This window comes from Spodoptera frugiperda, chromosome 9 (genome assembly GCF_023101765.2).
Source record: "Spodoptera frugiperda isolate SF20-4 chromosome 9, AGI-APGP_CSIRO_Sfru_2.0, whole genome shotgun sequence".
NCBI classification, from domain to species: domain Eukaryota; kingdom Metazoa; phylum Arthropoda; class Insecta; order Lepidoptera; family Noctuidae; genus Spodoptera; species Spodoptera frugiperda.
Genome location: NC_064220.1, coordinates 4,090,961 through 4,105,581, shown reverse-complemented (window position 1 = coordinate 4,105,581; position 14,621 = coordinate 4,090,961). Strand labels below are relative to the sequence as shown.

General features: G+C 36.1%; 2 protein-coding genes across 22 annotated transcripts in view; one reads left to right on the top strand and one right to left on the bottom strand.

Annotated features, from left to right (window-relative positions):
- Positions 1-1,835, bottom strand: part of LOC118270889 (facilitated trehalose transporter Tret1-2 homolog) — a 39,238-nt gene extending 37,403 nt beyond the window's left edge. The window contains exon 1 of the mRNA XM_035586679.2: positions 1,597-1,835. Within this exon, the coding sequence (XP_035442572.1) occupies positions 1,597-1,631 (35 nt within the window). The 5' untranslated portion in view covers positions 1,632-1,835. The remainder of the gene's footprint in view (positions 1-1,596) is intronic.
- The window catches only part of LOC118270887 (neurobeachin), a 364,981-nt gene extending 353,384 nt beyond the window's left edge, over positions 1-11,597 (top strand). For all 21 annotated transcript variants that reach the window (XM_050695973.1, XM_050695965.1, XM_050695972.1 and 18 more), the window contains 12 exons: positions 4,884-4,996; positions 5,191-5,331; positions 6,767-6,886; positions 6,977-7,196; positions 7,281-7,591; positions 7,715-7,856; positions 8,066-8,227; positions 8,402-8,531; positions 8,859-8,992; positions 9,122-9,318; positions 9,640-9,791; positions 9,998-11,597. In XM_050695973.1, the coding sequence (XP_050551930.1) occupies positions 4,884-4,996; positions 5,191-5,331; positions 6,767-6,886; positions 6,977-7,196; positions 7,281-7,591; positions 7,715-7,856; positions 8,066-8,227; positions 8,402-8,531; positions 8,859-8,992; positions 9,122-9,318; positions 9,640-9,791; positions 9,998-10,088 (1,913 nt within the window). In that variant the 3' untranslated portion in view covers positions 10,089-11,597. The remainder of the gene's footprint in view (positions 1-4,883; positions 4,997-5,190; positions 5,332-6,766; positions 6,887-6,976; positions 7,197-7,280; positions 7,592-7,714; positions 7,857-8,065; positions 8,228-8,401; positions 8,532-8,858; positions 8,993-9,121; positions 9,319-9,639; positions 9,792-9,997) is intronic.
- Positions 11,598-14,621: the final 3,024 nt, after the last annotated feature.

The following is a 14,621-nucleotide window of genomic DNA, read 5'->3' as shown; positions in this document are numbered from 1 at the left end:
TCTCTATTCACAAAGACTTCTATTACAAAACAATAAAGTTTAAAATACTGATTGGAGTAAGTTTGATCTGCTACTGTCTACAATGATATTGCTGCCGCTACCTACCTAGATAAGAATGATAATTTATAACAAACTGTATGATGATAACAATGCTATGTGCAGTTTACTTGGTTCCGAAAAGTGAATAAACTTTTCAATGCCAAGTTTATTGTCTTCAAATGACAAATTACTGATGTCTCCCCAAGATGTTGAAAGTATTAATTGCAAGTAAAAAGCCGGTAAATATGAATTTGACAGAGTATTTTAATAGTACTTATGTGTGGTCTCTGTCTAACCCAATGGGACAAGCGCTTTAGTTTATGTATGTAATTCAGGATTCAGTTGTATTAAAATAATGACATATTTCCTTTTAGTTTGATAATTCAGATAACGTACATGTAGGATAAGGAACCACAGGTAATTGTTGGTTAGCTAACCTGCTCAAATTGGTGTTGTTAAAGCAGGCTTACACTAATGTCATAATTAGTGGATGGTTGCGAATTTTGACACAACTACTCTCTTCCGGCAATTATCTAGCTGTTGATAACTGATAAGATTTCTTTACGGTAGACGACGCAACGGTTATAATGTTGTAATATTGTCAAATTACGGTAATTAACAATAATTATGTATTTCACGCTTTAACTAGGTAATTATCAACACCAACACGACGTTGGGTTTTCTCTTTAAACGAAAAGCAAAATGTTTGGCTTTAAAAACTTCATCAGTTATTAGGATATGCTAGTATTTACTAATATTATTTCGTAGCCCTTTGTAAATTGCTGACTGAACATAAAATAACAAAGATCTCTACTCTGTGATCAAAAAGATCCTACGATAATTTACTATAACAACATGATCGAAGGTTTAGTATGTGTGACTAAACCACCATTGATATAATTAAAACATTCAGAATACCTACACTTTATTTTTGGATCCTCTATCAACGTGTGCTCAAATTATCCTCAAATTTTCCCAGCTTATCATTTTAATTGATTGTCCAATTAAGCTGCGCAGTTTTCAGTTAATTTTTCCGTTTATCAGGACGGTACACTTTAATACAAGAAGTCATTGTACCGAAATAACTTGTGTTTATAGCTATCTATAGCTGTATTCCATGTTTTCCTTATTTTTAAATAAACATTAGTTTTGTTTAATTACTTGTGGTTTGATGGTTCGACCTCGTTTACTCCAAGATTTATAGTGTAGAGTCGTAGCCGGGGTTGAGAGACGAGACCTTCTTTTCCAATTAGACGAGGTCCTTGTTTTTAATTTCTATATAGATTCACGATACAAACTTCTATTAAGTGCGACTGACAATTTGCCTACCGAGTAAGAGTTTACGTAACAGTTCAAAATAAGTAATAAGCATAAAATTTATGTAAATTAACGTTCATGAGAACAAAAAAATGAATACTTATAAAATCAACCGCCAATTGTTCGCACGTAGATACTGCTTTAAGCGAATCATGATATTTTTCTAAAAACAATGATAGACTTATGTGGTTTTTTACTATCCTAATTCCCGATATGTAGAGATCAGGTCAAAGTACCAACCTCTTGATGAGCTCCACAGCCTTGTTCCGCAACATGGTGGCAATGTAATATGTGACTGCACTCAGTTCACTCACTGAACCATTGTTGCTTGAGGATGGCGGTAATGTAACACTCGCGCCCGCGACTCTCACTACACCGCGCACTAACCAACGGTATTGCAAACTTTTTCTTTTATTTAGTCATAAACTATCACATTGTTGAGATGCGGTTGTCACGAAAGTTGGCAGCCGTTTGAACCGAGTGGCCGGCTAGCCTGGCAGACGGGAAAAGTGCGACCACGTGACGACAACAATAGCAACGGACACGCATATAATGATAATTGTACGCTGAGGTCACAGGCCAGTGATAACCGACCCTCAATACATTCACATCGAGACCGCAGATCTTCTCTGATACAGGGCTCTTTGAAAATGTCTAACTAACGACTTTATCGCAAAAATCTACATATTTATTAAAGGTATGCAAGTTCATACGAGTTAATTATTCTTTCAATAAACAGAGCGATTATTAATTGCCAAATAAGTTGAAAACTCTATTAGGGAAGCTGCATGCCAGTTGTCAACTGCCATGAAATTCAGTTCACATGTCCTGAGTATTACGAATTAGACGCGGCTTATATCTTTTTCAGTAATGGATGTTAATTTTACAGAAAAATGCATGAATTTAACTTTTTATATGACGAAGTAATCAATTCTGATTAATACGAAGGTAAGGTTTACTTTAGCAAGTCAACGACAATTTTTTTTTAATTTACACCAGTGTCAACAAAAAGAAAAACAAAATCGCTCGTGACGCTCTAGTGAGACTAGTGGAACGAATATCAGGGAAATACGATAATGTAATAACCAAACAAGATGCTATTTGTTCAGACGAGTTACTAATATACGTACTAACTGACGTACTTAACTGGTAACGATTTAAAAACGTGTCATTCTCCTTTAAGATCAACCTCATTTATGTTGAAGCTTATCACAAATCCTCTATGTGTTGTGAATTTGTAATAACTGAGGATGTTCCTTTGACACGAAGATTCCGATCACAGTAAATTCAAATTCCAATGTATTAAGGTGCAAAAAGCACTTACCTACTTACTCAATTTTTAACACTTTTCGAAACATGAACGACCGCGAAATCTTCCCAACTTAGGACGACACAAGAAGTGCATCTACATTTAAATGTTCTTAAATACGATTGTTTATTTTGTACTTGGAAAATTAACATAGACAAATAATTAATTTCTAGCTCAAATATTTAGGAAACTGTGTCATGGTGTTGATAAGAATAAAGTACAAAATTGTTAATGCAATGTAATAGGGTCATTCAAACTTCTTAATGAATTTTACGATCTACTATAGACACGTACGGTGTTTAGTTTACATAGATCATTGAGCATGACCTAATAAAGTTCTAGCTCAGTATGAAGTGACTTGCGATAGAGCATTTTTTTTAATTTCGATGAGTGAGGTTATGTTCTGAATCCCATGTAATATAAGGTGAACGGTGAGCCTATTGCTATACACGCAACGGCCACAATTTTAGACTCCATGCTTTTACGGAGTATTCGTAAAATACACAATAAACAATTTTCCCGACCTGGGAATCGAGAAGTCTTGTTCTTCAGTCGTATTTACGACTCTGGATCAACGAAGCCCATTAGGTCATCCAGTAGACTACACTACAATCACAAGACGTTGAGATTTATAGCCACTTTCACTTGATACAGCGTTACAGCTCACAATGTTCAATGAATATTGTGTTGGAAACATAAAAGTGCTTATTAGCTTGTTAGCAGTATCTAAATAGCCTTGTAGTAAAGGACTTAACTTCATTGATTTATGAATCTGATGTAACTTTGTGAAGTGAATGATTCTTTCTTATAATAATTAGCCAAAACGCACTGAATATTTTATCCGAATTTATATATAAGTATAAGGCTTATTTCAGCACTTCTGGTTAAGTTTCCACCAGTTAGACAAATCGAAACAGGGGCTAAGTGTATACTTGGATTATTTTATGTTGGGATTATGTATGTATAGGTGTCCCATTGCTATTTATTACAGTATGTATTCTAATAATAAGTTTTATTGAATTATTGGTCTATTATGATAAAGTAATCTTCCCGCATTCCAATGTGGTACTTAAAATTCACAATAAATCACAAGATTACCTTCAGATTACAAACACGCGTTGTTTACCTATTTCCTTATATCTAGGTAAATTACTAATTAACTAACGTTAACAAAAGTATCATTATACTCCAATGTAGCATGGAAGCTGATAAAATAAATTATTGCCAAGAATAATGGACTTCTTTGCAAAGGTTGAATAGTTACTTGTTGTTTTGTAAAACGTGAATTACAAGTCAGATAGTATTACGTGCGCGATGACCTTAAAATATATATTTGTCTTAATACCTATACCTAAATAGATGTCCTCAATTCCTAACCTATGCAGTTGTGCAATAGCATATCAATATGCAAATAGAAATAAGAAAGAGTAAAGAAAGAATACAGATCAGTGGAAATGAAGACAACTGTACCGTTCAACTTTTCCTTTCGATCGGAATTCAAATCATTTGTCGTGAAGATTACAGCTTGTTACGGTTTTAATACAATGTCGTAAACTACACAAAAAGAACAAAGCAAGTAAAAGTTAAGAAATCTGTCCTGTTTCAATTCTTTTCGCATGAAAACTGAGGGACATTGACCGCTACGGTTTAGTTGCGTTACTACTTGCGTAGCTTTCGACAAAACAACTGATTGTTATAATTTCATCATCGTCACATAAAACAATAAGGTACGAAGTACAATAAAGAGGGTCAATACCTTAATCATTGAACTGTCACATCTACTAATTATTTGCGAAGGATGATTGGCAAACTGTTGCGCCACTGTCGCGCGAGGCCGACCTCATGGTGTGCACTCATTGTTAAAGGGAAACTCGACCTAGTGACGTATCCAATATTACTTATAGAAAGTTATTATATTTTACATTGAACGATTTTATCTCTTCGATAATCTGGCAACCTGGTACTAGGTACTTTGATAGACAGTTGCAAATAAATAATTAATACCTAAGGTACAATCTGAAGGTTTCAGATGTTCTTGTTAATTACGCAATCTTAATGAATCCTTAATGTGGCCTTCGCGCGATAGCTTCAATTATACAATTTATTAAGATTTGGGTATTTATTCTCAGCTGCAAAATCCATTTTTTTATTTATGTGTATTGTTATTAATTAAATGTACTTAAATCGACACTAACGTTTCATTTAATTTTGTTAACAGGTCGCACATACAACGACTTGAATCAATACCCAGTCTTCCCATGGATTCTCACAAACTACGAGAGCGAAGAGTTGGACCTGAGCCAGCCCTCCAACTACAGGGATCTTTCCAAGGTACCTTCTATAACCTTAAACATCTTAACTTTATGATTGCCTGGTACAATTCCCGCACGCTGTGGTAGGGAATTATTCAGGAATTCCTCTCATATATTGGAGTAAGATTTTGATATCTTTTCTACTGAGTAGGCCAAGTTGTGTTTTTAAATTAATTTCGTTAATGTGATTATTTATTTTATGTTTGATTGCAGCCCATCGGTGCGTTGAACCCGAGTAGGCGCGCGTACTTCGAGGAGCGTTATAACACGTGGGAGCATGAGTCCACGCCTCCCTTCCACTACGGCACGCATTATTCTACTGCAGCATTTGTACTCAACTGGCTAGTTCGCATTGTGAGTATCATATGAAAATAATTACCAATGAAGCACTCACCGGTAGCTTAGTAGTAACTAATTAGGTACCCGTACGATCCTCATTTTTATTGTCTTCAACACATGAATAGAACATCGTTACAGGATTATAAAATCCTGTCCGTCCAGTTCAGAATATATTGTGTGCCTTTTATATTTACAAACTTAATGAACATCTTAAATGATGTGCATTGAAACCGAACAAAGTCTCATTCTAAAATGGCAACACATTTACTCGCTGAAATTAAATACTAATTAAGTGTTGCCAGTAACAGCGCGTGTATGATTTATCACAAACGAATGGTACATCAATTTGTATGCTTCACACCACATTTGGCGACAGAATTAAATGTCACGCGTACGACACTAGTAATTATGCAGTCTCAGTAATAATTTCCATTTTACATAATTGAAAAATGCTTTTATTACCAAGAGCTTATTAAGACACCTGTTAAACTCGTAAATATCTAATTATTCGGTATTTTTGCTCATTTACATTAATTATCAGTACCTAAGTATCAACATCTACACGTAAAATGAGTTGAGTTTTATCCTTTATTGGTATTGATATCTGTTCAATAAGCAAGTGATTGTATAAATAATCATTCCGTCCTGACTCAATAAATTCTAATGATTGCACTAGTCTCGTCAGTAAGTATATCTTCAGACCTCGTTGCGATCTATGGGAGAAACCATTCGTTAGCCTTACTGAACAATTAAACAATCTGAGATTAAGACAGGAACGAACAATGTAATTGATTTATCTTGTACAGTTCATGGTCTATTAAACGCGTCGGTAACTGAATAATTAACCAGTTATTTATTGTACGGTATTGTCTGTGTGCTCGTAACTCGTAGTATTGTAATGAGGTACATACAGCGTCTTATCTGTTCATTACTGCAACTGCAATTCAATTAGGTACCTACTGAAACTTCACAAATACAGGATTACTATTTGATGCGTCTACACTTTCAGTTGAATTTATCTGGAACGGCCTGAATTTACAACTTGACAACTAGTTATTTCAAGTTGCACTCTCAGAGTGTGTAAGTCTTTGAACAATAGTTGTGTGTGCTATAAACGAAGTGTTCAAAGAGAATCATTTTGCTAGCGATCATAGTAAATTAGTGAATGCATTAAGATGTCTGCAGTAAGTGTGCGCGTGTCACAACAATCGCGCGCCGCCGGCGACGAGACGCGACAGATGCACGCGCCACTGCATGCGGCAAAAAAGTTAAAAATGTTAAAAGGTGACCGAAATAGAATTTGGTTTATTTAATAACAAAACAATAATGGACGTTATTACTCGATGTTTGGACAACGATACAATTATTGTTTAATATGTTTACACTAGCCTCGTAATTTTTATTTACCTCTATATACAATTACACGAATTATCGTTTTTGTCCCTACCAGGAGCCGATGACGACCATGTTCCTTGCGCTTCAAGGTGGCAAGTTCGACCACCCCAACAGACTGTTCTCATCCATTGCTATGTCATGGAAGAATTGCCAACGAGACACCTCTGATGTGAAGGTATGCATGACAATATTTAATTTTGTGTCACTTGCGTTCTAATAAAACATGGCTTTCACTGGATTATGACCACATCTAAATTTTCCACAGGAACTGATACCTGAGCTGTTCTTCCTCCCGGAGATGCTTGTGAACAGTTCAGGCTTCAGACTGGGCATCCCAGAGTCTCCCTCGGGAGACGTCATCCTTCCGCCATGGGCGTCTTCTGCTGAAGAGTTCGTCCGTATCAACCGAATGGCACTGGAATCTGAATTCGTCAGCTGTCAGCTACACCAATGGATAGACTTAATATTTGGATACAAGCAGAGAGGTAAGTTGTTCGACGATATTTTATGTTTTTACGAGACAATACTGGCAGTTATTTGACTTGTAATATATTTGATACGTTTGCCAGGTCCCGAAGCGGTGCGTGCGACGAACGTATTCTACTACTTGACCTACGAAGGCGGGGTGCGACTCGACCAGATTACGGAGCCCGTGACTCGAGCAGCTATTGAGGATCAGATCCGAAGTTTCGGTCAGACTCCTGCGCAGCTCCTGAGCGAGCCCCACCCTCCCCGCGCGTCCACGATGCACCTCGCGCCACTGATGTTCGCTGCCGCCCCCGATGACGTGTGCTTGAGACTGAAACTACCCTCCAACGCGGCTGTAGTCCACGTGTCTGCCAATACTTATCCACAATTGACTATGCCTGCTGTTGTTACCGTAAGTTTCCTTTCTGAAATGTATATTTTTTACTACCTTTATAAGCAAATACGTTTACGTTTGAATTTATTGCAAAAAGCGCTGTGAGTGAATACACATTAAAGTCTGTGTTCCTCCGTGCAGGTGAGCGCCGCGCGTGCGTTCGCGGCGCACCGCTGGGCGGGCGGCGGGTGTGCGCACGCGCCGCACGGGCCGCACGCGCCCAGACACCAGACCGACCACAACCACCATCCACACCATCCGCTACTCATGGACCCCGTCTGGGGTTAGTACATCTATCTACCTATAAATATGTTTTCTCTAGTTTAATAGGTACTGAGTTTTAACTACATTCAGTCGAATGTCGGTATGAATGTAAAACATAGAGCTACCTTGATATCCTTACAACTTCGAGCGATGCCACATACTTGATAAGATTTGTTATCATTTTTGGTCTTCAACGTAAAAATTGTAATAATGTATGTCATATTCCAGCCGCGGGCGGTGCTCAGGCCCTGGCTCGACGTCAGTTGGGCGACAACTTCTCCCAGCGAGTGCGCGCGCGCAGCAATTGTTTCGTCACCACCGTGGACTCGCGGTTCCTCATCGCAGCCGGATTCTGGGACAATAGCTTCAGAGTCTTCAGCACAGAAACCGGTAAGATGAACAACTTAGCAACAAAATGCTATTTTTACATCATAGCATCGTTAGAAATTAAAAATATTCACGACTAATTTCGAGCCGCTTGATCATTTTCGGATGTATCTAGTCGAGCATACCTTTTGATACATATTTAATCCTTTTCTTACACGCATGTAATTGATTTTCCAGCTAAAATAGTACAAATAATCTTCGGTCACTACGGCGTGGTGACGTGCGTGTGTCGCTCGGAGTGCAACATCACCTCCGACTGCTACATCGCGTCCGGATCCGAAGACTGCACCGTACTGCTGTGGCATTGGTAAGTGAAATTAAAAAATATGTTCCTTAAAAACGTTTGCAACTTTTACTATCAGACTTCCATCTTTATATTTTTACTAGCTACTTCCGCGCGGTTTCACCCGCTCTGCTCGGCTCCTATTGGTCATAGCGTGATGTTTTATAGCCTATAGCCTTCCTCGATAAGTGCACAATCCAATACAAAAAGAATTATTCAATTCGGACCAGTAGTTCCTGAGATTAGCGCGTTCAAACAAACAATCAAACAAACAAACTCTTCAGTTTTATAATATTAGTATAGTATAGATAATAAAGACTAAATGCAGTAAAAAATATTATTTTTCCATAGGTCTGCTCGTCACGGTGGTATTGTGGGCGAAGGAGAAACTCCCGCGCCCCGAGTCACGCTCACGGGACACGACGCGCCCATCAACGGAGTACTTGTGTCAGCTGAACTCGGCTTGGTCATATCTTCGTCAGTCAGTGAGTATATTTTCTTGTAATTTAGATGGTCAATACATTTAACAACTTCAGTGCTTGTGCTCACATTATGTAAAATTTCATTTAAAATGGGGAATATAACAGACAATAATAATTGTGTGTCTACTGTAGACGGGCCAGTACTGATCCATACGACATTCGGCGAAGTGCTCCGCGCGCTATCAGCCCCGGACGGCGTGTGCTCCCCGCAGCAGTTGGCGCTGAGCCGCGAGGGAGTCGTCGTCGTGGCCTACGCGCGCGGACACCTCGCCGCCTTCACGCTCAACGGACGCAGGCTGCGGCACGAGACGCATAACGACAACTTCCAGGTGTGTACTAACACAGTATTTGGTATACAATTATATACTTTTATTTAAGTACAAGTGAGAAACCGATTCCAACAACGTCTTTGATGAATATAATAGTCTTTCTCTTTCGGAAATCTTGAATCATACCATCAATTCTGCTTCTTGTGATAGTGTAATTTGTTTTTTTTTTTCAGCAATATTAAAAAATTCGTAGTTTTTTACAAAATACACTGTACAGTTGCATATTGTACGGATTAACTCCGGAATGCCACAGGGTCTTTTCTTCGGTCCAATGTATATTTGTATTATGATGTATCTCAAATGATGCCGTGTCCTGCGCAGTGCCTGGTCCTGTCCCGGTGCGGCGAGTACCTGGTGTGCGGCGGGGACGCGGGCGTGGTGGAGGTGTGGCGCGCCTTCACGCTGGCGCCGCTCTACGCCTTCCCGCCCGCCGGCGCGCCCGTCTGCTCGCTCGCGCTCTCGCATGACCAGAAGTACGTATACACTACCTACAGCTAATACAACACTAGAAATATAAGCGTCTACTAACTCAAAACAATTTCAAATTATGACCAATCAATAAATACCGAACACAACCGATTCTATTTGCTAAATGAAGACCATTCATTTGTCCGCTACACAGCTTAATCTTCTATAAGACATTTATTCAAATTGTAATTTTTATTCGTCGCTTTTCCAGGTTCCTGTTAGCTGGTCTCGAGAACGGTTCCCTGGTTGTATTCCACATAGACTTCAACAGATGGCACCACGAGTACCAACAACGGTACTGAGCCTGGCGGTACCTTAGTTATTATTAATAAACGTAAATCAATTACCGGCCCGACGCACTGGCAACACCCGGCCATATTGTCAATTACCGCGTCAGGTGTTGCCAGTCTGTTGTTGGCTTTACCATTCGTATATAAGTGACGGCGATATATTACGTTGAGAGTACACGATAGAAAGACGTAACGGCTGCTAGTACTATTAACACACGTTCACTGTTCTTTACAATTTACGCGATAAAACGTCAGATACCACGATATCTGAGATGTTCAACTTTAAATCATGTACATCCATTGAAGTACTTATTAAAATTAGTTATGTAAATTAATGAAGTGTAAAGGATAGTGAATTTAATGTAGTGTGTGGTAATTTAAATTGGTTCGCAGCTAATGGCAGCTAGAGTTTAAACTACCGCACCGGTCAGCATTTTAAATAATTAAATTATTGTTCGGTTGTATTTCGACACACTAATGCTATATTGGATAATACAAGTATTAGGCAACTGGCGAGTAAGTACTTAATTAATTTTAAACACATTGACATTCCATTGATTTAATTATGATTGATTTAGTAACAATTAATTATACTAATGAACTTAAAATAGAAGTACTTAATGTGGCGACTTCATAACATTCCATGAAATTTATACAATTTACCAAATTACTATTGTAATAAGATCTTTTTTGTTAAGATTTGTTTCTAAGGTGAAATATTAATGTAGTTGTAACTAATTATACTTTATTGGTACTGAATCAATTGTTATTTATTTAAGTAAATGAAGTCGTAGCATTGTATTACAAGATGGATGTATCAGTGATTGACACACTCTGCCACACTGCGGGCTTTTAGTATCTGTACCATTAGTGTTGCCAACCTAGAAATATAAAATACTACTAAAGTAGTTTTACTTTCAATATGTAGCAGAGTGTTGTTGACTTGAGATTTGAAGGAATACGAGTATTCAATTCATTAAAAAAAAGAATCTTTCCATTGCTGTGATCGTATTTTTTCAAACCAGAATCCACCTATAGTATTCTATGTATTATAAAAAGTTTATTTTATCGTATGAAAGAATTAGTTTACAGTAAATTATTTATGTAGTGCCATAGGGTTTTATTAATTTAACGCAATATTATATGTTTATAATTTTATTTACACAAGATACCAAGATCTCTTGTTCAAGACGTCCATTTTATTATTTCCAATCTTTTATGTAAATTGAGATTATATTTAATTGATTTATTTATTGACTTCAATTGTGCAATATTTACTTATTATGAATCACTAGCTACGAATGAAATTAATTATATATTTTTGATTCATTTTTAAATTACACTGTACGATTTTTTCTTCAGTCATTCCAGTATTTTTAAATAATTTGGCACATTCCTATATATCATTCTTGTGCTATTTAAATGGTGGTGGGTAAACAAGTACTTAATTTTGAATATTATAAATAAATAATTGACGTTGTTGTAATTAATTTTTGGTTTTTATTAAATGGTTATAGCGAATTATTTTGTTTCTTTTATTTTTCCTTATACCGTTTTATTGCTATGTTTTTTGTAGTTTGAAGTATTTTACTTTAGTTTTGTACTGTAAACGTTATTTATCATATCGTGTGCCACTCAGTGTGCAGGTGTAAATAATGGAAGTTATCAATAAAGCATTATTGTACTCGAGGAGATCTGACAACAGTGCGAAAGTGCCAATACTGTAGTCATTTTCGCTAATTAAACTATGTCAATATAAATTTAGGACGAGTTTAGACTATGTAAATGTAATGTAATGCTAAATAAAGTTGTGTTACGGCTGAGTGACGTCACAAACACGTTACAAAAGACATAGTTTTTTACGCATACGTCGTGTAATATTGTATCTAATATACAATCAATTATAAACTATATTTTTGCATCACTACGCCAGCACCGCTCCTTCCGTTCTGTGATTTAGGCTTAAATGCACCTAGACATACGAAAGTTTATATTCTTCTCGTCTTTTCCTATCTCTGTGCCAAAACTAAGATTAACGAAATGAGAGACAGATCAGTGATTATACTATACGAAATTAAGTACTAATAGTTCATTCATAACTTGCTTCAATGTAAACCATACTCCCTCCTTACCAGCAAGGTTTACCCATAGATCGGTAACTACTTATAATTAATAATACTTATTAACTCAGAACTTCATGGTAAAGAGCGTTCTTCTAGTCTTAGATAAAATGTTTTTCTATAAAATCTATAGTCGAATTATTCACGTAGTTATTAGATAATTGTACAAATGACTCTTGAACCCTTGAACTCACGTCCCTCTGTAGTTGTAGTGTACCCAGTTACACGTAGATTGTACCTTCTATTTATTATATTATAGTCCCCTAGCTATCTATGCTTATTGTAGACTATTATTTGTTATAGATGCAATTTAGACTATCGATTTAGTTTGAGAGCTTTCGTCTTTCCCACACCTACGGTCGATCGATTCTGTTAATGTACAATCGACCATACAATTGCTTTACTACTCACTAGTAAAACTTAAACCACAAAACATTTGGTAATTACATAATATTCATTGACAATTGATCAGTTATCGTCGTCCGAACTGTCATTTAAGAGTACCTAACTAAAAGTATTAAAAACAAACTGTGTGCAAGTGATGATTGTGGTGAAGCATTGTTATGGTCTACTATATAATATTATACTCTAACTATTGTAAGCCTACGGTTAAAAATCGTAAGTGAATGATAGTGAAAACACTTTTCGAACTACTTGTACAGGTATAAAATCTACCAAAAATCCAGTGTGACCAACGTAAAAGCTCTAAATGTTACTATCCTGATATCCTCGACTATCACCTTTGTCCTTCACTGTGTAAACACGTCACACTATAAAATGTTTGGTTTTATCAAAGACACGCTACACGCAATTCTGTCCATTATTAATAAGATTAAATAGTCATAGGTAGTGAATGTTAAAATACTTAGAATAAAATAATATTTTAATTTGGTAAGCTAAGTACACCTTGTATGATAATTATCACTGTCCATTTAATGTAAGCTACTTCATTAAGCATGGTAATTGTAAAAGACGCTAAAATGTTAAGATTCCAATAAAACCCATAATTTTTATAGCATCTGCAAGTTTTCAAAATACCTAAACAGGTGTTCACTTACTAATCACGCTTTACGCGAGTTTAAAAACTGAAATAATATAGTCCTTCCCGCCAGCCAGATAGAATTATTTTAGAAATTCGTAAGCTTCAAAAATTAAAAATAAACATGGCTTGTATTTCAAAAAATATAACACGAATACCTACCGCACGCGAGACCTACCTACCCACTGCCTTCGCTCTTTAAAATGAATCGCCTAGAGTCATAAACTCAATATACCTACCATAAAATTAAAAAGTTGTTGAAACGATAGAATAATGAATAGTCTTTTAGTACTTACTTGTAGTAATTGTAGTTTCGCAGTAGGCTTAGTTTGGTGACAGCGATCAGCATTTTTATTATGTATGTCGAAAAATAGATGAACTATTGTTTTGTAAGTAAATCAAGTGCTACTGACCACGTTTCCAGCTTTAGCTTGCTTCAACTTTCTCCTTAATAGTCCAGTAGCATTTGAAATTATTGGTAAAAATAAGTTTTAGGAAATTTTGTTTAGCGCATCAGATTAAATGGTGCCATTTGTTGTAGAAATGTATTAAACCCAATTATTTACAATATTGTTATTAACGTAATGAATACATATTTATTTGTTTGTTTTTAATCAATCAATTTACAATTTTTAAAAGAAACCTTTAAGATTTTTATTTTATTTCAATTTCCCGCCCTGGGCGACTGGCCACAGATAGTAAATGTAACATAGGTTATAGATTCGTTATACATGTTTAAAATTGTTATTATAATTACTTCTTAACGTTTCACAATCAATAAATAATTGTATAATTAATTAAATAAAGTGCACATGCTTTTTTCAAATATCCACTGACTTAAGTGATTAAATGTTTAACTGTTGTTTATAATATTTAAGTACTTATAAATTTGTTGTGCAGGATTATTGGTTTGCATGACATGTGTTCTTTCAATACTTTACACATTAGGGCAATAAAGCCCTGAAATAAATTATTGTTATGCTAAGTATATGGTGCGTTTGTATGTAATGAAATGATCTTGAGTAATGAATAAATTGCATTGAATAAATAAATGGTTTGTTATTTTATCGACTAATTTCCAAAACCCATAAGGCTGCGTACACAAGGTGATTACGAAGCTACTAAGAGCTAGATTTCGCCCTACAATATTAAAGAATATTAACTTCCTTACTAAATTAATCTTTGTAAAATTAATAATGGGCTTATTATACGTCTGTGGTCTGTGAATGCAACCTCTACTAGCAATGAAGTAGCATGTTTTCACTTCATTAAATTCACTTTGTTTCATATTTCAATTTATGTGTTTTCTCTTACTATAACCCATTTCCAAACTCAAGTAGTATTCTCTATAGCTATTTATTCTTTGTTTTTGCACAATGTACATTT